We start from the raw sequence: 24,120 nt of genomic DNA, 5'->3' as shown, positions 1-24,120 counted from the left end.
AACAGTATGGGCTAATAGATTTGATCATGTAAAAATGCAACCTCATATATATCAAAAACCAACACGAAGAAAATTAAAAGGTGAATAACAAATTAGGAGAAAGATCTGTAACACACATAAATTAAGAAGGTTAATATACTTAATTTATAGATTTAAAAAATTAACTAGCTCTGTAATATAAGGTGAAAAGAGTAAAAATGCAATAAGATCATGTGCACGAGGCAAAAATGCAAACAAGGTTAAATTGTTAACATGGAAAGGAAGTCTTTTCCCCACTGAAGACATGCGGGCCCCCTGCCTCCTTCCCCAAGGGACGTATCAGTGTGCTAAACACTTTCACGTATTTATGTCTCATTCCAGAAATAAAACATTTACATGTGCTTGCATATATTTTACTTCTTCCCCAGGAGAATTCTATTCATATGATTTTATACTTTGGGTTTTTGTTTTATTGTTGTTTTATTTTTACTTAATATAGCCTGGAAATTGTTCCAACTAATCAAGATTTTTTCCTCATGCATTGTCAAGTTAGTATTGTTCTCCACTGTATAAAGATATCATAATTATTCAGAACTCTCACAAATCCGTAAGAAAAAGATGAACATCCTATTAGAAAGAAAGGAAAAAGAGCGTATAAACTCCTTAAAAGAAGAAATATGTATTTATGACCAGTAAACACACACACAGAGCATAATCTTACTATCAAAGAAATAAAAATCTATTAGATACTATTTTTCATCTATTAAACTGGAGAATATTTACAGAAATGCTAATTATTTAGCTTTGGCTAGGATGAGGAAAAACAGGTCTTCTCATTCACTCCTGGTGAGAATGCAAACAGGTAGAACCATGCTGGAGAGAATGCGGCAGTCAGCACTGGGTGTCTAAAATGGTTCCACCCTTTGACCCTCTGCAGCAATTTATCCTCAGGAAATAATCAGAATCATACAAACATTTACATATATACATTGTAGCATTATTTTATAAAGGTGAAAAATCAGAAAAAACTATAATGCCCAACAAGAGCATAATTAAATTATGGTATATCCAAAGGACAGACATTAGATGACAACACAATCTTTATAGTCATGCTTCTGAAGCCTATTTAGCGACAAGGGAAAGTATGAATGAAAAAGGGATAACTGAAAACAGCACAATACAAAATTATACAAAGAATATAGATTTAATTGGGATGAGGGGTTAGAGAGGGGGAAAGCGGACCAAAACATACAGAGTGATTATTAGTTATTTAATTTGCTTCTTTATATACTTTTTACGGCTTCCTAACTTACTAGAAACACACTTTTAAGTTAGGAAAAAGCGATAAACATTATAAAAGGAGTTTTTTTTGTTTTTAATCCCTTCAAAGATAGCCAGTATGTATACAGATACAATCTGTTCCCCAGGCACTCCTGAGTGAGTTATTATCTGTGTAGAGCACTAGAAAAACACTAATATTACTCACACATTATGGTGTCCTACTTTACAAGAGCCTACTTTGCTGCGCAAATTTATCTCAGAAGAGAAAATTGCATGTGCCCATATGTTCGGGTGCTGCAATCTCAACAATGAATTGAAGGACCAAATCTAGGTGCTTATATAACCCAGTTAAAATTGGGAGTACTTGTATGAGGAGACTCAATTATCTCTGTTACAAAGAGCTCTTATTTCTCTGCTTTGTGAGAGGCATCTGTCAAAGATAAATTCCTGTCGTTTTCAGATTCTCTTTATCCTTCCTAACAAAAACCAGCCCGGGGAAATGACAGTTGAGTTGCACAAACCCAGTGTTCAGACTTCCTGAGAAACTTGTCTTGAAATCAGAAGTCAAATTCCTGACCTACATCAACCTTAACAAAACACATTCCTCTTCAATAAACAGCCACACGCTGATTGCTGGGTACTTCAGGATAAAATAAAGACCTTAACTCTGTGGATTCTTTTCATGAGAGTACAACTAGGAGGTTTTATTTTCAACTTGGTATTTAAGAAAGGAGATCGGGAGCCTACCTGTCTTTCTAGCCTTACCTCCTACCCAGTGCCTACTAGTCCCTTAGACCACAGCCAGATTGGATGACTCAATTCCCCAAACATGCCTGGTGTGCTGTCCTCTCCATGCCTTTCGCAGGCTGCTCCTCAGCCTGCAACAGCCTCATCTTTAACTTGTACCTGTTGAGATTCTACCCCACTTCAAGGTCCAGTTCCAGTGCCTTGAGGAAGCCTACCTCGGTCTTCTTCCTTTTTTTTTTTTTTTTTTTTTTGAGACGGAGTCTCGCTCTGTCGCCCAGGCTGGAGTGCAGTGGTATAGTCCTCAGCTCACTGCAACCTCCGCCTCCTGGGTTCAAGTGATTCTCCTGCCTCAGCCTCCTGAGTAGACCTGGTGATCTTCCCCGCTTGGCCTCCCAAAGTGCTGGGATTATGGGCATGAGGCACTGGGCGTGAGGCACCGTGCCTGGCTGCCTACCTCAGTCTTCTAACTAGAAGTGTCTTTCCTTCCTTGGAACTCTCCCACAACATCCTGCATCTTTCCTAAAAGCACTTTTCAGTCCCTTAAGGGTACAATGAAGGCAGCAAGAAGACACTGGATGCTACTGCAGACACTTAGATTTGTAACCCAGGTCCCTTCCTTACTAGCTGTATCACTTTGAGGAGGCAGCTTAACCTCTGCAGCTTGGGCCTCTCATCGGTCATGTGTACCTTCCTTCCAGAGTTTTTAAGAAGACTAAGTAAGAAAATTCATGTGAATTCACCTTGCAATATACAGCCAACAAACGATGGTTTCCTTCCATTCCTCCATTTAAAAATTCTTCCACCTTAGTAATTCTGTGGTACTGTTAGCATTCAGCCCACCTAACACATACACATGTGTGCATGTGCACACATGTGACTGTCAATTTCATGTCAGCAGAGCTGTGCTTTGTTCATCTCTGTAGTCTCATAGCACTTAATGTGTGGGTACACAGAATGCTAAAAATATTCATTGAAAAAAGTAATTAGTATTTTAAACACATCTAAAACATTTAAAACTGTAAGTGTTAGAGCCAGAAAACCAGATGGCTTTTTAAAATAAGAATGAACAACTAAAGTATCAGGTAGCATTTCCCTGAGAGTAACAATCTAATTACAAATAGACACATCAAAGTCCCAGTCCCTGGGAAAAGACAGCAAATGTGTACAGGGTGAGTGTTTCAGTCAAATGGTCAGCCTGTTATTTTCCCCACACCCTCAATTCTCATTACCTTCCAGCCTTTGAATCTCCTCAGCTGTCACTTCCAGTGTTTGATCAGAGAGGGAAGCAACTTGGATGATCTGATAGAAAAAAGAATGAAATGTGTGGATGTTTGTTTGTTTTTAAACAGAGGCAATTTTGTCTTTTACAAAAGACGAGGAAACAACAAACATCAAAGATCTCTCGTTTGAAGAAGCTGTCAGTGTCCTCAACTGAAGACTGAATCTCAGGCCTCCTTCCTTTTGTGTTGGTAATACACTGCAGATGATCATTTCAGAAGAAAAGCACATTTAGAACACTACATAAACTTAGAATGCTAAGAGGACAGTTTAGGACAAGAAACATGAAGAAGAGTTTAAAACCACATCTGTATATATCGTGATCCAAGCATTACACATTATTTCTTGAAAATGCAATACTGCCCTAGCATAACATAGAATGGGATCAGCAATTCTCCACACAATGAAGAAGTAAATGTAAATGTAATAACAGATACACTGATTACAGTGTCTTATACTTCTATACAGTATTCAGTTTTAAAGCACTTTTCACAACTTAGCTCACAAGACCCAAGATTCAACTTGAGCGATGCCGGTGGGACTTGTGCTTGGGAGCTGGAGAGACGCCTTCTCCAAAATTTTCAAATAAAAGAAGAAAGTGACTTGCCCAAAATAACAAAACAGCTTTGGTAGGATGATTTGGAAAAGATCAGTCCAAGAAAAGGAGAAATCACTTGGTTTCCAGAGAAAAATGCTGAAACAATCCAGGATCCAGAATTGTAGATTCTAACTATGAAGTTAAATGTATAAGGAAAAAAACCCCTAAACCACAAGTTTAATGAATTAAAAGTAGGGCAAACATTTACTTTACAGAATTCTTATCAAAGAAGAGAGAAAAATTTCTCACCATCCTCATGTGAACACACATACCACATACCAATTAATTTTCCCATAGCTGAACGACATACAAAGAATCAGAAGAAACTCCTCGGCAAAGATTCCCTAGAGTTGAATTTAGAAACACTCACATAAAGTGACACGAATTAGACAGTCTTTACTCCAGTGGGAAGATCATGAAACTTACCAGCTGGGCAAAAGTTGTAACTTTTAGTCTCTTGAAAAGCTCATCTTTTTTGTATCTATAATCTGAAAAATATGGTAAGACAAATATTTATTTAGATTTATTTTGCTTTTTTAGAGCTATTCTTTCTAGCTGTCAAGTTACGTGGTCTTTCAAGTTATTTATATGCTTTTAAATCTATTATCTCATTTGAGCCTCATGATATCCTCAAAATTAGGTGTGGCAGGTAGTAGTATCATCTGTTTAATTTGTTTCCCTTTGCTTTGTCATTAGGAAGCTTGAAGTTTAATTTACAAACTACCTTTGGTCTAGTGACTACCCCTTGCCTTTATTTTATTAGTCTACCATTTCCCTTTAACTAAGTTGTCTCCACTTTGACTACATTGTACTCCGTGCACTTTTGTAAGCCACCTCAAATCCTTTTCAGAGCAAAGCAGGGAAGAAATGTCTGTGTTTTACAAATGAGGACAGAGACTCAGAGAAGCTGAACAGCTGGTAAGACGTTCATGCCCCACTATTGTGACTCCAGCTTAAAAAGAGAGCAAAAATATTCCTGCCATTACACACTATGCTGGAGCCACAGGACGACATTTCTACGTGTGTGCTTGGCTGGACACACAGCTGTGATTGGTTCTGATCATCTCTCAGCTTCTCTCCAACTTCAATTTGATAAAAATTAACCTATTCAGTTTCTCAAGATGAAAAAGTTCTGCAGTTCTGTTGTACAACAGTGTGAAAATACTTAATGCTACTGACCTGTACACTTAAAAACCACTATGATGTTAGGTGTTCTGTGTTTTTGTTTTTGTGGTTTACCACCATTTTATTTTATGTTATTTTATGTTATGTTATGTTATGTTATTTATTTATTTATTATTTCTCTGTCGCCCAGGTTGGAGTGCAGTGCCGTGATCTCGGCTCACTGCAACCTCTGCCTCTCAGGTTCAAGGAATTCTCCTGCCTCAGCCTCCTGAGTAGCTGGGATTACAGGCGCCCGCCACCATGCCTGGCTAATTTTTGTATTTTTAGTAGAGATGGGGTTTCACCGTGTTGGTCAGGCTGGTTCTGAACTCCTGGCCTCAAGTGATCCACCCACCTCAACCACCCAAAGTGCTGGGATTATAGGCATGAACCACAGCACCCGGCCCCACCATTTAAAAAGATAAAATAAAATAAAACCAACTTAGGCCAAGTTTGGTGACTCACGCCTGTAATCCCAACAATTTGGAAGGCTGAGGTGGGCGGATCACTTGAGTTCAGCAGTTTGAGACCAGCCTGGCCAACATGGCAAAACCCCATCGCTACCAATAATACAAAAATTAGTTGGGTGTGGTGGCGCACACCTGTAATCTCAGCTACTTCGGAGGCTGAGGCATGAGAATCAATTGAACCTGGGAGGTGGAGATTGCAGTGAGCCAAGATTGCACTACCGAATTCCAGCCTGGGCGAGAGTGAAACTGTGTCTCAAAAACAAACAACAAACAAACAAAAAAACAACTTAAAACATCAACATTTATTCAGTGCTGTCTTTACAGTTCTGAGCTGTAACTCAAATATAGGTACTTCCGTACTTGTGTTAATAATTCTTCCCGTCACATTAAACAATTGTTAAAAACGAAGCCAGTCGCACTTTATCTGTTATCTGTTCCATAGATGTGTGTTAAAGGCTAGCGTCCTTAAACTGTTTTGAAGATGATAGTCAAATTCTGAATGGTTTTCAGTGTTGAACTCTGCCCACCCTTATCCTTTCCTCCTCACCTAGGTTTTTATATTGGTACCCGTGACTCCTTAAATGCTGCTTCATTATTTCAGAATTATTCAAGGTTAGCTGGTTAATTGCTATGACCTTCACAGCATAAATGTCTCATAAACCAAGACTCCTAGCAACAAAGGAAAGGATTAAAGGTATTTAAGATTATTTACCTGGTGTAACTAATCACTTCCATGAATTTTCCAAAAACCAGCACAGACCAGGTGGTGACTTTGGAGGATAATGTAATCTTGGTTTACCAAGCACCTTAAGACTCAGAGTCAGGAAATGATACTACTTTAAAAACTAGCCTTCTGTAAACATATCAAGGCTTTTTTAAAATAGGGAACTAAACTTCTCTGTTCTAAAATGTCTTAAAGAGAGTAATTTGGCTAATAACAGACCATTACTTCTAGAAAATGCTTAGAGATGTTGCTTCTGGATACAACAAAGTAGCAAACCTATAGGCAGTGGAACTTCTAAAACCTGCCGGGATGCAGACCCATATAGGCCGAGCTGAGGCTTTACAAAGTACAACCGAATAACTACAGTGTTCCTTTTGATTGCCACCAACTTGCCCACCATAAGTCATTTATGCAAATCAAAACAACAGTAAATCAGCAAATGGAAACAGCTAACAGCTTTCAAGTAGTTTTCACTGTGACATTTATCCACTGATATTCTTCTGGTATGGTTACATGGTTTAAAATGCTTCTAAGCATAAAATGTATACTTTGAAATCCCCATTAACTAAACAGAGATTAATTTAAACAAACAAACAAACAAACAAAAGACTGCTTTATTCTAAAGATTGGCATTTCTACTGTCTTCTGCACAAGCACTAGAAGCCCCCTAAATATTTGAACCTGAACTCTACGTACCTGGTTCTGGTTTAGAAGGACAGCCGTCAGTAGGACTTTCTGACATGATTACTCAGAGATAAAAGATCAAACTAGATGTTTTACAGTAAGTTTAAATTTTTATAAAAAGGATGATTGGGAAGGCTCTGTCAGTCTGTCCTTGCAAGAGCGAACAGAGCTTTAAGAATGGAGCTTCTGCTGTGTGTCTTCTCCCAAACTCTGTGTTGAAGACAATCCTTGTTTCAGATACGTTATCAAGGTTTTCTTCTCCAGTAAGTCTAGGTTCTAAGTCTGTCTCTCTCGAGTTACTGGAAGGACAGAGACCTGACTATCTAGGATGTTTCACACTGGGTCCAACTAGTGTCATCTAACCACCAGAAACCAAGAATGGGCTTTGTAAATTGTCAATAGACATAGACTGTCTATTTTCCCCAGGTAGAGTTGAAAGCATATTCAGATTACAAAGGATTTCTGCATTTTCAGGGTTCTGTTGAAATGTGTTATTAGCAAAGGGAAGTTGGGCTCACAGTGGAAGACAAATCAAAGGAAGTAACAGAACAAGGTTTGTGGTTTCACAGAAAGAAATGGCATCTAAGGTAATCTGAGTAAAGTGATGGGTCTAGGGTATCATGAAACAAGGGAATATTCTCCTCCCTTTCAACCCCAAAGAATACTTACAACAGAAAATGGGGAAAGAGAAGGAAATATCTTCCAAAATGTAGATGCCAAACCAGAATCTAAAGCAATTCTGTCAGGGAATCAGCACAAAGTGTGTGAAATGGGGTAACAGGAATCTCCTGCTCTACTAAAAGGAAGCCTTCCACTCCTACGGAGGGAAAGTGAAGTGAGCATTTTCAAGGCTGTTTTCCAAAGGTATTTCTTCTGGGAGATCACCTCCACGCAAGGTTTAGATATTAAAAGAAACCACATTGTACTTTGAGGAAATGTTTTAAGTGAGGTTCTGGCAACCTGGGCGGAATGGGACATTTTTATGGGACAAATTTCTAGTGAGGACATGTGAACTCACACTCAGCTGCAAATGGATGAGAGGTGACAGAGACGACAAACCCCAAAAGAAGCAGGACAGCTGGATTCTGCCTGCCTTGGATAAGTTAAGGATGGCAACAATGAAGTATAGGTGAGTAAATGCGATCTTTCTTCAGAGTTTAAAAGTATATATTTTATATAAATATTTAAAATACATATACTTATGTAATATAAAATGTTTAGGAAGAAAAGAGAAGGATACTGTGGCATTACATATTTTTAAGAAGTCTATAGCATGAGCCCTTATAGCTGAACATGGCAAATGAAAACACAGCATAAAGCGGCTCCTGAGTCCACATCTATTGGTTGGGGTTTCCCAATATTACAGCACTTCAAATGGAACTTTGATTTCAAATAAAAAGGTCTGCTGTGTAACAAAAGAAAATGTTCTGATGTATTCTCGATGTGCAATTTTCTCTTCCAAGAAAATGTACATTACCAGAGCCAAGTCCTGAACTATGATCAATCAGAGTACCTCTTTACCACCATTAACTACTCCCCTAGCACTGGGTTCTCGTATTCAAGATACGAGCAAATCCATCTTAGAAAATAGATGTTTCTACTTCTTCCTTAATTCTGGCCTTGAAGTGTACACTTTACATCAGTTTTGGATGCAGATTGAAAAATTATGATTTTGCGCAAGGGCAATGCACTCAATGACTGGTAACATATCTTTGCAGACTAGCTTTTTAAAAGGACGTAGATGAAATATGATTTTTAATTAAAAGAAAACAGACTGCAATGAATTGATAATACATAACACTAAGTTCTCATGTCCCTGTCTTCCATGAATACTCTCATTTATGCACACAAGAATGTTCTGAAGGAAGATATTATTACCCCTATCTCAAATAGAGACAAAATAAGACAGAAAAGATGAAATATCTTGAAGAAGGGCATGAAGATTGCAGTACAATGACACTAGAAGCTTAACCAGAGCTCATTCCACTAGATCTGACTCCACAGGCCAACACCAATGTCTCCTATGGGATAGAAGTAGGGCAGAATTTAGGCCTACAAGCCACAATCTGAGGAGCAGCCCAGTACAGCACCCAGGATCTCCCACAGCCCTTGAGGCACCTGCTAGGCTTATCAGATCATCCATAGCTCTCTGTGCCTGTCAGCTGTAGAACACAATTGTTAGTTAAGAACCAACTTATAGAACAACTGTAGACTTCCATTTTCCCAAACCATCAAGAGTGTTACTTACTTTTCTTAATCTCTTCGAGCTTCTCAGTATATTTAGTCATACTGTTACCTAAAAAGAAAATAAGGGTTTTAGATATACTTTAAATGGAAGCAAATGAGCACCACTGTGGAAACAGAATGGAGGAAAAGTATCCCCTAAGCTTTCCTGTCCTGTTCTTAGGGATTCTGGACAGCAGCATACAGACCACACACAGTAAAATCTTTTGGATAATACAGCATTATTAAAAGTTGCAGAGCCGAGCGAAATGTTTTGGTAGAATGTGTTTAAGCTGGGATGCATACCCCCAAAACATTGAAAAGATCCAGGAGATACAGATGATCATTGTCTATCAATTTGTTTTTGAAGTCTAGGCTTTTCTCCTCCTTTTATCTCCCCTGCCCCCGCTGATGATCTTTTTGTGGGGAAGATATATAGAAGAGGAGCAAAAAGGAGGCAGTGTTCTTTGAATGTCTAAAATGTGCCTTTGTGGTTACCCAAGCAACCCTCTCCTCTCGGCTTTGTCTTCACAGTTTCCTTCTCTTTCCTGAACTTGCTCTTCTACTATTCATGCTCACGTTGCAGTCTGAACTAGACTACACAGTCTACACACTAGTATTCACCATAGATTTAATGTGCTGAGAAACAACAGCAGATTCTCGCCACTGCAGACAGCCCCCAGCCCTCATGTTTTACAGTATGTTTCTACAATACTAGGTACTGGCCAAGGTGGTTTGGAGGTTTTCAGACTTAAAAAACTCAGCCAGGAACCTTCTGGTTTCCAACTAAATTCTAGCTGTCACGCCAGGGGCTATTATTTTTTACTGGGTGTGCTTCGATTTGATTCAATTCAACGCAGCAAGCTCTTTCTGGTATGGCAAAAGGAAAACATTCAAAATAATTTCTCATTTCTAAAACTGCGCTCCTAGCTTTTTAAGCCTGGAGAGGATCTAGTCAGATGCAGCCCCAGTATCAGATAAAAGAAATGCTTTCAATTAATAGTAGCGTGAACTGACATTTTCAAGGACTATTCTGAACTTTTCTTCACATTCGGGTGAGAGGTAGAAAAAGAAAATCCTTGCTCTGAAACCCAAAATACATTTTCAAAAAAACAACTTATTTCATTGGCTATTATTAAATCTTTACCATGAATTCACCATGGAATAAAAATCCACCATTGTTTTCTTTTTTCTTTTTCTTTTTTTTTGGTCTTAAGACACACACTCTCTGTATCCAGGACCAAAAAGGAGGATTCAGAGTAGGCCTGGACCTGGAAGTTCCAAGAGAAATGAAGGCAGTCAGGGCTGCTAGGAAGGCCTAAGCCTTCTCAAGAGAAACACTGAATACCTCTCAGAAGAGGCCCAAATCACCAAGATTAGAACCAAATACAGTCTTTTCTAGGTTCTTCAGACGGCAAATGACCTGAGATGTGACCAGATCTTCCGAGCAGAAGCCACGATTTCTTCCTGGACACACACATCTCTCCTGCCCACTGCAACTCTGAACTCAGGCGTGGACTTGCCTGGTCAATACAATGGGGAAGAAGACGGCAAATCAATATCCTGTTCAGCTTCCCAAGTCTCGTTCTTAAAATATTTTACCCAGTAGCTTTAGGTTATATGTCCCTGAGTCACCCACAGTTGCGTGTCATTGACGTGGCAGGTAGTTTCTTTCGGCTAGGGAAGCTTTAGGCAATCTAGTCAGAAAATGAGGGACAAAAAGGATCACCTGATTTGTCTGATGTCACGGCAAGTTAGTAACTAAGCCAGGATTCGCATTTCCAACTTCCTGAAAAACATGTCTTTTCTTGTCGTGTTGTAAAAAAACACAATTAATCAAGAGGTAAATTTGTAGGAAATGCTACTTCCTTAATAGTGAGAGGTGGGGATCATCTTGTGTTGTAAATTCCCTGAGGAATGGAAAACACTAGTAGCCAACCTTATTTATCCAGTCTTTATTATTGAAACACTGCATTTCCAAACCACAACCTTATTTATCCAGTCTTTATTATTGAAACACTGCATCTCCAAACCACGACCTTATTTATCCAGTCTTTATTATTGAAACACTGCATCTCCAAACCACGACCTTATTTATCCAGTCTTTATTATTGAAACACTGCATCTCCAAACCACGACCTTATTTATCCAGTCTTTATTATTGAAACACTGCATCTCCAAACCACGACCTTATTTATCCAGTCTTTATTATTGAAACACTGCATCTCCAAACCACGACCTTATTTATCCAGTCTTTATTATTGAAACACTGCATCTCCAAACCACGACCTTATTTATCCAGTCTTTATTATTGAAACACTGCATTTCCAACCACGACCTTATTTATCCAGTCTTTATTATTGAAACACTGCATTTCCAAACCACGACCTTATTTATCCAGTCTTTATTTTGAAACACTGCATTTCCAAACCACGACCTTATTTATCCAGTCTTTATTATTGAAACACTGCATCTCCAAACCACGACCTTATTTATCCAGTCTTTATTATTGAAACACTGCATTTCCAAACCACGACCTTATTTATCCAGTCTTTATTATTGAAACACTGCATTTCCAAACCACGACCTTATTTATCCAGTCTTTATTTTGAAACACTGCATTTCCAAACCACGACCTTATTTATCCAGTCTTTATTATTGAAATACTGCATTTCCAAACCACGACCTTATTTATCCAGTCTTTATTATTGAAACACTGCATTTCCAAACCACAGTGGTTTCTACTAACAAAGTGTCTACACTTCATTTCTCCATTAATTACAAACATTTCAGGGTAATTACACTTAACACTTTATCTTGTATCAGCTGACCCTCACCACAATGCAGGGAGGTAGGCCATCACGCCCACTATTTGTTTTCTCCCTAAAGGAGAAGGCTGAGAAACAAACGTTTTTTGCAGAATTATACAAATACTTGGTGAAATTCAGAACAAATCTGAGAGGACTACTGACGAGTTCTTTTCACTACAGACATTCATTCTATCCAAGAATGGGGAAAAAAGGAGAATGGAGGATTTCTTCCTTGTTTTAATTGGACAAATGAGATAGCAGGATGGCTGACATAAAAATACCCCTAAAAATGGTTTGAGAAATTATGAAAAGTAGCATTTTTATCCCACTTTGTAAACTGCTTATATCTTAACTACGTAGCCTATCTTACTGTATCTAATTGCATCTGAAAATAGTTTCTGACTACCTTTTAAAAAGATTGGAAATGAATCCATTTCATAATTCACTTATTTATAAACATGGCTTTGTTTCATACAAAAGGAGCCTAAAAGACTATCCAAGAACCAATTTTTTTTTAAATTGAAATTACACATTACTGCCAGATACATTTTCCCAGATAAGACTTTTTGATCAAACAGAAAAAAAAAAGTCAGTGGCTCCCCATTGCATCCTAACTAAAGCTGAAACTCCTTGCTCTAGCACTGGGCACCAACTCACTACTTCTTAATGTTGCCTTAATTACTTAACTTGACAAACTCCTGGTCTTCCATTCTCTAACGTATCACCTTGCCACATACTCATAGCCCACCCAGCAGGAATTGACCTTTCCCTCCTCTGAGCTTCTACAGCACTCGGCCTACAACCCACAAGGCATTTATCACTGTATTGTCTCACCTACCTTACTAGACAGAAAGCCAAAGACTATTTATGGGCACGTACACACACACACACACAACATGCATGCATGCACAATCTTTATCCCTTCCATTGTCTAGCATAGGAGACACTCAAAAATATTTGCTGAATGATGGTCAGGTGCACTGGCTCATGCCTGTAATCCCAGCATGTTTGGAGGCTGAGGAGGCAGGATTGCTTGAGCCCAGGAGTTCCAGACCAGCCTGGGCAATATAGTGAGACCTTGTCTCTACAAAACACACACACACACAAATTAGCCAGGCATGGTGGCGCATCCCTGTAGTCCCAGCTACTTGAGAGGTTGAGGTAGGAGTGTCACCTGAGCCCAGGAAGGGGAGGTTGCAGTGAGCAAGAATGTACCACTGCACTACGGTGTGGGTGACAGAGTGAGACTCTATCTCAAAAAAAAAAAAAAAAAAAATGGCCAGGCGTGGTAGCTCACATCTGTAATTCCAGCACTTTGGGAGGCTGAGGTGGAAGGATTGCTCGAGGCCAGGAGTTCAAGACCACCCTGGCCAACACAGTGAGAGCCCAACTGTATAAAAAATAAAGAAATAAATAGGCTGGGCGTGGTGGCTCACGCCTGTAATCCCAGCACTTTGGGAGGCCAAGGCGGGAGGATCACGAGGTCAGGAGTTCGAGACCAGTCTGACCAATATTAAATAGTAAATTTATATTTACAAATTACTAATTTATAAATAATAAATTAAATAGTAAAACCCCATCTCTACTAAAAAATATAAAAATTAGCCAGGCATGGTAGTCCGCACCTGTAGTCCCAGGTACTCAGGAGGCTGAGGCAGGAGAATCGCTTGAACCCGGAAGGCAGAGGTTGCAGTGAACCGAGATCCTGCCACTGCACTCTAGCTTGGGCAACAGAGTGAGACTTCGTCTCAATAAATAAATAAATAAATAAAAAGGAAAAAGATACATTTGCTGAATGAAATGAACGAAATATACTATGGAGATCTACTATCTGAAAAATCCTTATAATGAGTTCTTTTATAATGCAAATACTTCCCAATTTGGTCTGAGTTTCTGTACACCTGATTTTCTTTAAACTATGTACAACTTGACTTATACACAGCATATGTTATGTGCTACATATATGACTCAATATTGCTTCACGATTTAAGCAACCTAGAAATGTATAAGGTAGAATTTAGCTTCTACTTTGTTTACTTACAACTAAAGTTCTGATAAAAGATATATAACAAAACTTTACAATTAGACTCAAGAGGAAGAAATAACCCAACTATATCAATAGTGCTATGCAAAGACAGAGTACAACTGATTAAATGAATGAGTCATTCATTAGATTTTTTCCATTGTTTTCCCATAATTTAATAACATTATTTATACAGAGCCACTAAGAAAAGCAAGTGATTTTGTGCAGCAGTAATCTAAAGTAGATGAGATTTATAAGGCACGAACTCAGTTGCTAAGAGACAACTCCATGGCTTTATTTTTCTTCAATATTTCCCTCCTCTATGGAGAAGTTCTCTTGGCTCGGAAGAGCAGAAAGCATGAAAAGAGGCACAGTGGTCCTTTGTTAACCTCAATAAGTGATATGTGTGTATAGTGCTTTCTGGTTTATAAAAGCCTTTCACATACATTTCTTCCTTTGACGGAAGGAACAGAATTAAACAACAAATAAAAATGAAGAGTACCTAGTCTATAATGAGTTTGATGCTTACAATCAAGGCTATTAGCAAATATTCAGGAAAAGTAGAGCCTAAAGAAGAAAAGAGGGAATGAATAGTTTGTCTAGAGATAATAAAAGGAAGGTGAATTTTTAAAAAGACAAAAATAAGGCTAGAAAAGACTGAGTGGAGAAAGCCTACAGAATTTCAGAAAGCTAAAGAAATTGGAAATGAGATTGAATATAGATAGAAATGAGAGGACAATGCAGCCAATGAAAGACTGTGGGGACTAATAAAAGGAGAGCCCTGTGGTTTGGAAAGTGTCCCTTAATCAGCCTGCAGTGCTGCAAAACAGTAACCCAGAGAGGGTGCTTGAGAATATACAAGAACCCTGCGGTGGTGACTGAACAAAACGCAGCCAGGGATTTCATCAGAAGCATAATCCATTCATGGCACAGTCTGGCAGTGCTGGGGAGCTGGTAAGACACACACAGGCACCTATGGAACAAAAGAAATATTTGAAGTTCAAAATAATTCTGAGATTTCTAGCCATGGCCGCACATCAGTGTTTGAGTTCATATGAGAAGCAGAGCCAGAGGTATAAAAACAAAAAAATAATCTTTACCCAGGAGGAAGATAGCAGTCTTTGAAGAACTCAGTAGAAGGTGATTTGGGTGAAGGCAGGAGATATCACGAAATTCTTGATTTCTTGTGATTACTCTGAATTGCTTGCTGTTTGGTAAGAAAAGATGAAAGACCCATCTATTTAGCCTAAAAATGAGAAATGCTCACTCACTGCTGTGCCTATTTTCAATGCTCTGACTGCAGAGCTTAAAAACATACTACAGGTAGAAACTCCGTACTCTTAACTTGGGCTATAAGGTCCCTTTTCTGTTTTCTTAACTCTTTATCCTTTTCACCTCATGACACACATACAATGATACAATGTGGATACAATGCTGGGTTTGGGTTGATCCAGGCCCTGTTGGCTACCCAAAGGGCTGTAGGGATCTGTGTCTTGGCACGTAACGCATAGGCTGCTGCACACCAGGTAGAAAACTTTTTCTGAATACACAGGGAGGTAAGTCACAAAAACGCACAGAAATATAAGCATTAAAATAAAAATCTCTCCCCTAAATTGACTTTAGAATAATTTCTAAATTTGAAACAAAAAAAAAATTGAACACTAGAATAAGATTTCTCTCCCACACTGACTTTAAAATACTGTGAGTTTTAAGCAATGAAACATACTTTGGCCCTTCCAAAAGCTTTACAAGACTAGTTTGGGAGACTTCTGCTTCCAGAAAGATGGGGTAGATGTACTTAGCTACTCCTCCAGCTAAGAAAAAGAAAACCCTTGACAACCCACAGAATGGGAGAAAATATTTGCAAATCATATTACTGACAAGACTCTAGTATCCAGAATATATAAAACAACTCTGTTTTACTTTTATTTTTTGGAGACGGAGTCTTGCTCTGTCACCCAGGCTGGAGTGCAGTGGCGCAATCTTGGCTCACTGCAACCTCTGTCTCCTGGGTTCAAGCAATTCTTCTGCCTCAGCTTCCCGAGGAGCTGGGACTACAGGTGCACGCTGCCACGCCTGGCTAATGTTTTTGTATTTTAGTAGAGACGGGGTTTCATCATGTTGCCCAGACTAGTCTTGAATTCCTGAGCTAAGGCAATCCACCTGCCTTGGCCTCCCAAAGTGCTGGGATTACAGGTGTGAGCCACTGCGCCTGGCCAAAAGAACTCTTCTAACTCAACAAATAAGAAGAAAAATAACCCAACGTAAATATGGACAAATGATTTGAATAGACATTTCTCCATAGGAGATACACAAATGCCAAAAAGGACATAAAAAGGTGCTCAAACATTGGTCATTAGGAACATGCAAATCAAAGCCGTAATAATATACCATTTCATGCCCACAAAGATGGTAATCAAAACGATGAACAATAACAAGCATTGGTGATGATGTGGAGAAAATAGAGCCCTCCTACATTGCTGCTGGGAATGTGAAGTGGTGTGGCTGCTGTGGAAAACAGTTTGGCATTTCCTCAAAAAATTAGACACACAGTTACCATATGAAAAGCAATTCAAGTCCTAGGTATATGCCCAAGAGAATTAAAAACACATGTTCACACAAAAATTTGTACACTGATGTTCTTAGCAGCACTATGTCCAGTAAGTGTAAACAACTCAAATGTCCATCAACTGATGAGTGGGTAAACAAAATGTGGAATAGCTATACAACAGAAGATTATTTGATAATAAAAAGGAGTAAAGAACTGACACATGCTACAACATAGATGAATCTTGAAAACATTTCACTAAGTGAAAGAAGCCAGACATAAAAGGCTACATCCCGTACGACTGCATCTACATGAAATGTTCAGAATAGCCAAATCCATAGATACAGAAAGCAGATTAGTGGTTACTCAACATAGTAAATATGTCAATTCTCCCTATGTTGATAAACAGGCTTAATGCAACTCCTATCAAAATCACAGCATTTAAAAAGTAAATGTAAATACGATTATTCTAAAATTTATATGGAAAGGCAGGGGGATTAAAATAGCTAAAATAACTGTATAAAGAAAAAGAAAGGCTGGGCACTGTAGAACATGCCTGTAATTTCAGCACTTTGGGAGGCCGAGGCGGCTGAATCACTTGAGGTCAGGCATTCATGACCAGCCTGGCCAATATGGTAGAACCTCATCTCTACCAAAAAATACAAAAATATGAACCGGGCATGGTGGCGCCCGCCTGTGGTCCCAGCTGCTTGGGAGGCTGAGGTGGGAGAATTGCTTGAGCCCGGGAAGTAGTGGTTACAGTGGGCCGAGATCACACCACTGCACTCCAGCCTGGGCTACAGAGTAAGACTCTGTCTCAAAAAAAAAAAGAGAAAGTGGGCATAGTCAGTCTAACCAATTTTAACTATCCAATTTACTATACAGCTATAGTAATCAATACTATGGTATTGGCAGAAGGCAGACACATGCATCATGGGATCAGAATAGATAACCCAGGAATAGACCCACATAAATATGCCCAACTGATTTTTGACAAAGGTGAACACGAAATTAAATGGAGAAAAGGTAACCTTTTTAACAAATGGCACCAGACCAACTGAATATCCATAAGCAAAATCTTAGTCTTGATGTGAGTTACATCTCTTATATAAAAATTACCTCAAAGTTTATCATGAACTTAAACATAAAACTTTTAGAAAAAAAACATGATAGAAAAAAAAAATCATTGGGATCAAGGCCAGGCAAAGACTTTTTAGACTAGACAACAAAATCATGATCCATAAAAGGAAAAGCTGATAAAATGGACCTCATCAAAATTAAAAACTTTTGTTCTTCCAAAGACCGTGTTAGGAGGATGAAAAGATAAGTTATGAACTAGGAAAAAATATTTGCAAACCACATATCTGACAAAGGACTAGTAGCTAGAATGTATAAGGAGCTCTCAAAATGCAACAATAAAAAAGCAAACAAACTAATTAGAACATAGGCAAAAGATATGAACAGGTATTTCACCAAAGAAGGTATACAGAAATCAAATAAGCACATGAAAAGATGTTCACCATTACCACAGGGAAATGCAAATTAAAACTGCAATGGGCTGGGCGCGGTGGCTCACGCCTGTAATCCCAGCCAAGGTGGGTGGATCACTTGAGGCAGGAGTTTGAGACAAGCCTGGCCAACGTGACGAAACCCTATCTCTACTAAAAATACAAAAACTAGCCAGGCATGGTGGTGAGCACCTGTAATTCCAGCTACTTGAAAGGCTAAGGCAGGAGAATTGCTTGAACCCGGGAGGCAGAGGTTGCAGTGAGCCAAGATCATGCCACTGCACTCCAGCCTGGGTAACGGGGTAAGATTCTGTCTCAAAAAACAAAACAAAACAAAACTGCAATGATATATGCCACCACACAGCTATCAGAATGGCCAAAATAAAAGCTGGTGACAACACCAAATGCTGACAAGGATGTGGAGAAAATGAATCATTCATCCATTGCTGGTGGGAATGTAAAATGGTACGGTCACTTTAAAAAACAGCTTGGCATTTTCTTAAAAAACTACATGGGCAAGTACATTCTGACCAGCAATTATACTCCTGAGCACTTAACCCAGAGAAATGAAGATTTAGGTTCAAACAAAACTATGTGCATGAGTGTTTATAGCACTTTTACTTTAATAACCAAAAAGTGCAAACAACCCCGATGTCCTTCAACAAGTGAACGGTTAATTAAACTTGGTACATTCATATCATGGAATACCAGCCATTAATAAAATGGAACAAATCACTGATACGTGCAACAACCTGGATGAATATCCAGAAAATTATGCTAAGTGAAAAAGCCAATCCAAAAGGTTGCATACTGTATGATTCCATTTATACAGCATTTGTGAAATGACAAAATTACAGCAGTGTAGAACAGACTGGTGATTGCAGGGGCTAAGAAAGGGGTGGGAGTAGAAAGTGGATGTGGCTATAAAAGGGCAACATAAGGAATCCGTGTGGTGATGGAAATGTTCTGTATCTTGACTATATGTATCAAATGTCAATATCACAGTTGTGATAGTGTATTATAGTTTTGCAAAATGTTACCTCTATGGGAAACTGGCTAAAGTACACATGGAATCTTTCTGCATTATTGTCTACAAAATATATATGCATCTATAATTATGTTGAAATTAAAAGTTTAACAAAAAAGCCAGTTTAAAAATCTCAGGATATAAAAGGACATATGTATTTAATATATATTATAAAAAGCAGATATACTTTTATCTCAATATCAAAAAAATGAAATTAATCTTAGGCACCATTATTGAGTCAAATTCTGGTTATGAATTGAGAAATTAAAGAGGAAGAAGGGAGCTGTCCTTCACAAATCCCAGTTTAATTTCCAGGAGACAAAAAAAAAAAAAAAACTATGAAGGCATAGACAAATCTATATATCTGAAATAAATCTCAGCTCTTAAAGTTTTAATTATAAGAAAGCATACAGATTCCAAAAGAAATTCCTTCCTTTATAGTAGTCTGTAAAATAATATTTAGACTCCTCAGAAAAAATACAGCATTTTAAATCTAGGTGCTTACCTCACAGAATCACTTACTTCAGAAGGATGGATCACAGTTGCAATTAGGGGTTAGATGGGTAGAGATGAAAGAGTTGAGGGTTTTTGTGGCAGAAGAAACAAGGCTTGGGGGAAATACAGGAACAGTACGGCCTAAGAAACAGTACACCAGACTTGGCACCAGATCTCCAATATTGACTTCCTCATCCTGTATATAATCCTAGTTCTATCTCCTTTATTGAACTCCGAATAAATCACAAAATCCCCGTGCCACAATTTCCTCCTCTTCTAAGACAGAGATAATATTTTCACCTGCCCATCAAACAGGATATTTGCAAGGATAAATATCTGTACGGCATGGAAATGTCTGAATGAAGGGTACCAAGAAATAGCATCTGCAAATGAGGTGAATTTAAAACACTGAATTTAAGTCTATTTTATATGAAGAAACCAATGATTTTTTGAAGGAGACTGGAGAAAGAGAAACAAAATAAACAAAATGATTTAAACCAAGTCAGCATCGTCATTTACTTTTCTCAATTATCTTGAGGTTGCTGGTGGAAAATTCGGTATTGCTAAAGGCATACAGTACCCCAATCCACTAGCGAAACCATTTTAATCACGTGAATTTTCCACAGCAGGCTTTAAAAGGTTGAAAAAAACAAAAACAAACAAGCAAAACCCCACAAGACAGAAAATCCATTAGGGTCTGTGCAGCAGTCTATCACAACACTGAAAAATGGGAACAGCGTGGAAATAAGCAGTTCATTTTACCTTCACTGCAGCATTAATTAAATTCTGACTGGTATTTCGGTTACTCATTCAAGTCTGTCTGCCTCCACTTGGATCTAAACTCTTTAACTAAAAAAAAAAAACACAATTCATACTCATCTTTACATCTCTCATGGTCCATAACTTGGCATATGGTCAGCACTTTGCAAACACTGCATTGAACAAATATGCATGTGTCTAATCTATTACTGCCAGTTTAAAGGAATATACTTAAGGTATTCCAAAATAGAGGCTGACCTCCTGATATTTATTTAGCTAAAGCCCTGAAACTTATTGAACAATGGTTTTGATTTCTAGAATTTCATTTTCTCAGTTTACAATATTTCTTATGTGGTAAGGAATAATAAGCTAAATTATGTAAATATAAATTTTTACTGATACTCTGAAAAACATCTTTCAAGGATAAATCCTGAGCCCAGAAAGACATCAGGCAAAATAGTTAGAAACTTTTAGCTGTGATTTATACCAGATATGTAGGGTTGCTTTCTGTCAATAATTAGCTATTGGATTTTTTTAAATTCTAATTTTCTAATCTTTACTCACCAGTGTCCAGTCTTGATTTGACATGCTGGTATCTTGGGTTCTGTGGTATCCTTTTCATCAGATACTAAAAAACAAGGAAATTCACAATTAATTGGGTTAATGTAAGGATAAGGGTGGTAAAGTCAGGAGTCAGATACTCAAAAAATGGAAAAAAAAAAAAAGGTAAAATTTCTTAGAAATTAAAGATGGGGCCAGGCATGGTGGCTCACACCTGTAATCCTAGGACTTTGGGAGGCCAAGGTCGGCGGGTCACCTAAGGTCAGGAGTTTGAGGTCAGCCTGGCCAACACGGTGAAACCTCATCTCTACTAAAAACACAAAAATTAGCCAGGCATGGTGACGGGCGCCTGTAGTTCCAGCTACTCTGGAGGCTGAGGCAGGAGAATCACTTGAACCCGGAAGGCAGAGGCTCCAGTGAGGTAAGATTATGCTGCTGCACTCCAGCCTGGGTGACAGAGCCAGACTCCAACTCAAAAAAAAAAAAAAAAAAAAAAAGATGGAATGAGCTCCAGAGGTCCAATTGTCTTTTCAACATAGGATTTTTTTCGACAGCATTTCCATAGCTGAATATATTTATCTTGTTTCTGTCAGAAAACTTCCATATTTCGTCAAACTCATCTCAGAGCACTACATGATAAAAAAAAAAAAAAAAAAAGCTCCTAAAAAATTATTTCTTGGCCGGGCGCCGTGGCTCACGCGTGTAATCCCAACACTTTGGGAGGCTGAGGCGGGTGGATCACGAGGTCAGGAGATTGAGACCATTCTGGCCAACATGGTGAAACCCTATCTTTACTAAAAATACAAAAATTAGCCGGGTGTGGTGATGCGCACCTATAGTCTCAGCTACTTGGGAGGCTGAGGCAGAAGAATCACTTGAACCCGGGAGGCAGAGGTTGCGGTGAGCTGAGGTCGCGCCACTGCACTCTAGCCTCGGTGACAGAGTGAGGCTCTGTCTCAAAAAAATAAAAAATCATATTTCTTACATTGAGCCCAAATCAGTCTTTCTAATTTTCGTTCAGTCCACTGCTGCAACCCACTGTAAGTCATCTGCCTCTGTCTCAAGAAATCTGTTAAGATGACCAAAGGCAGTCGTCCTGACCCTGTTTCATTTCACGTTCTTTATGATGGTTTCTAGGCCATTTCCTCTGGACACCCCTGAGATTTTTCCATCTCTCCCCTGCAGGGATCCAGCCCTAAGCACAGTGCTCCAGATGTGGGCAGGCCAGGCCCCAGGTGGGCAGGCTCCCGCTGCTCCCAAGTCTGTAGCTCCAGGGATGTCGACCATGGCATCTGCTCTCATGGCAGCTGAGGCTCACCTGGGGCTCAGTGCAAGTGTAGGTTCAGCAAAAATGCATATGTCATGTCAGGTCTCCTTTGTGCTGCTCTCTGGTAGTTAACTCTTTGAATCCAAGCATAAGACATTAACCCACATTAAATTACAGTGGCGACTGTGAAAGCCATTAAGTGAGGAGAAGCTAATGAATAAAGGTATCATGAAATAGCGCTTTCTTGCTCAGGCCTTTTTCTGGCCTGCAGGTATGAAAGTCCTTTCCTCAATAACAGGTAGCTGTGGAATATGAAATTACCGCAGTGCCTTTTCGGCTTTATCTTCTGCCACCCTTCCTCATGTTCCCATGTTGAAGTTGCCGGGAATGTCTCCTTAATGCAGCACACTCATTCAGGTTGCCAGTCTCTGCAGATGTCTGCCTAGAATGCCTTTCCTTCACTACTCCTTGGGCAAAATGTATTTCCTCTGTAAAGCTATCCAGTACAGAACTAGGCACTTTCTTCTCCCTGGCTCCCAGAATACTCACAGCCCGCTCCATTGCTTAAACCTCAATCTTCTTCCCTAGTCTAGGATTTCCCTGAAGGCAGGGGCAATGACTTACTCATATTTGCATTTGCTTAGGACCTAGTGCATGGTAAGTACATTTATTGATATTCGGTGAATAAGTGAATACCGAAAATGAAGATTGTACTACAGCAACTATCTGGTTCCTTAGATGAGAAAATCGGACTTACAAAAACTGCATCCTTTGCCTTTGAAAACAGTTAACCATGGCATACTCTGTCAGGAGGATTGCAAAATAAACATTTACCTATAAAATAATGGTTCAAATGACCCACAAAGCATACAAACAATATGGGATACTTTAGTGTCTTACAAAATATCTGTTGGCCAGAGTTTTAGATTTCAGGACCAGGGGGAATTTTTTAAAACTAAGGCACCTACAGTTATCACCTTTTAATATTGCCAAGGACATAAAAAAACAAAACCAAAGCAAAAGCCTCACAACATCTGCTATTTTAACATCTAAAAGGTAAGGGGGAAAAAAAAAAAAGCCCAGCGTGAAAGGGTCAGTCCTTCAGTGTCATTAAAAACCATTCATGACATTGTGATTTTCACTTCGCCCCAGGCAAGTCACAGCTTTATCATCAACTCTTAGCGTCTGTCCTCAGATTGTGTTTGGAACCATTGAGCTATTTTATCCTTAGAAAAAGGTTGGAAAGCTTGTTTCTCCACATGATCAGTAACTTGTCTATATGAGAAAGTAATTTGTCTATATGAGAAAATAACACCAATTTCAATTTCTTCCCTAGAGGAAGACAGAGCAGATTCTTGAGCAAAAGATGGAAAACATCCAAAGACTGAAAAGTGGGAATTCAGTACAAATTCCCCAGAGACAGACAATATCATGGCAAAATGAAACAAACAAAGAAAAAAAACAGGGAAAGTATGTGTCTGGTAAATTGAGTCAAGTAATGCTAATACTAGATTGCAGTTATCTTAGGCTAAGGGATTTTTTCCTGCACTCTGTTTTTTTTTTTTTTTTAATCATTTCTATACTCTATTTCCTGTTTTTACTTTTGTTTTGTTTTTCCCATTAGTTTCCTAGCAAAGCTTCTTTTAAAAATTCCAGGCTAGTCTCTGCTGAACCAAGGGGATTTGTCCATACCTAAGCCAAAATAGCTAAGAAGTGAGGGTGTCTCTGGGGACCAGGTGTGGTGGCAGCAGAATGATGAGGGGAGAGAGTGTGGACAGCTGCAGTGGCTGAGCCCTTCCCGCCCCCGGTTTTCCCTTACATAGACTAATGAGAAATCCATATGCTGCAGGAGAAAAAATGTAGTTTCTTTTCTGTGTTCCCACTGCAGTCCAATTTCTTGTTCCTGTCTTTCTAGTACCAACCGCAATGTAAAACTATTTGTGCTCCACTGCAAGCCGAGCACCATAGATTTTT

General features: G+C 38.9%; 1 protein-coding gene across 11 annotated transcripts in view; it reads right to left on the bottom strand.

The window, feature by feature from the left end:
* The window catches only part of LOC105471386 (centrosomal protein 41), a 48,481-nt gene that overhangs the window by 9,357 nt on the left and 15,004 nt on the right, over positions 1-24,120 (bottom strand). For 5 of the 11 annotated variants that reach the window (XM_011723845.3, XM_011723842.3, XM_011723844.3 and 2 more), the window contains exons 2-5: positions 20,883-20,946; positions 9,174-9,221; positions 4,310-4,371; positions 3,237-3,306 (exon numbers count right to left, since the gene is read on the bottom strand). In XM_011723845.3, the coding sequence (XP_011722147.1) occupies positions 3,237-3,306; positions 4,310-4,371; positions 9,174-9,221; positions 20,883-20,940 (238 nt within the window). In that variant the 5' untranslated portion in view covers positions 20,941-20,946. Of the gene's footprint in view, positions 1-3,236; positions 3,307-4,309; positions 4,372-9,173; positions 9,222-10,571; positions 10,593-15,081; positions 15,189-20,321; positions 20,409-20,882; positions 20,947-21,864; positions 21,944-22,467; positions 22,524-24,120 lie in introns of those variants that run through there. The other 6 variants (XM_071094505.1, XM_011723841.3, XM_071094506.1 and 3 more) reach the window with 5 other exon arrangements.

The sequence above is a fragment of the Macaca nemestrina genome, chromosome 4, assembly GCF_043159975.1.
Source record: "Macaca nemestrina isolate mMacNem1 chromosome 4, mMacNem.hap1, whole genome shotgun sequence".
Lineage (NCBI taxonomy): Eukaryota > Metazoa > Chordata > Mammalia > Primates > Cercopithecidae > Macaca > Macaca nemestrina.
The sequence above is the reverse complement of the archived record's forward strand: the minus strand, read 5'-3'. Positions and strand labels throughout refer to the sequence as shown.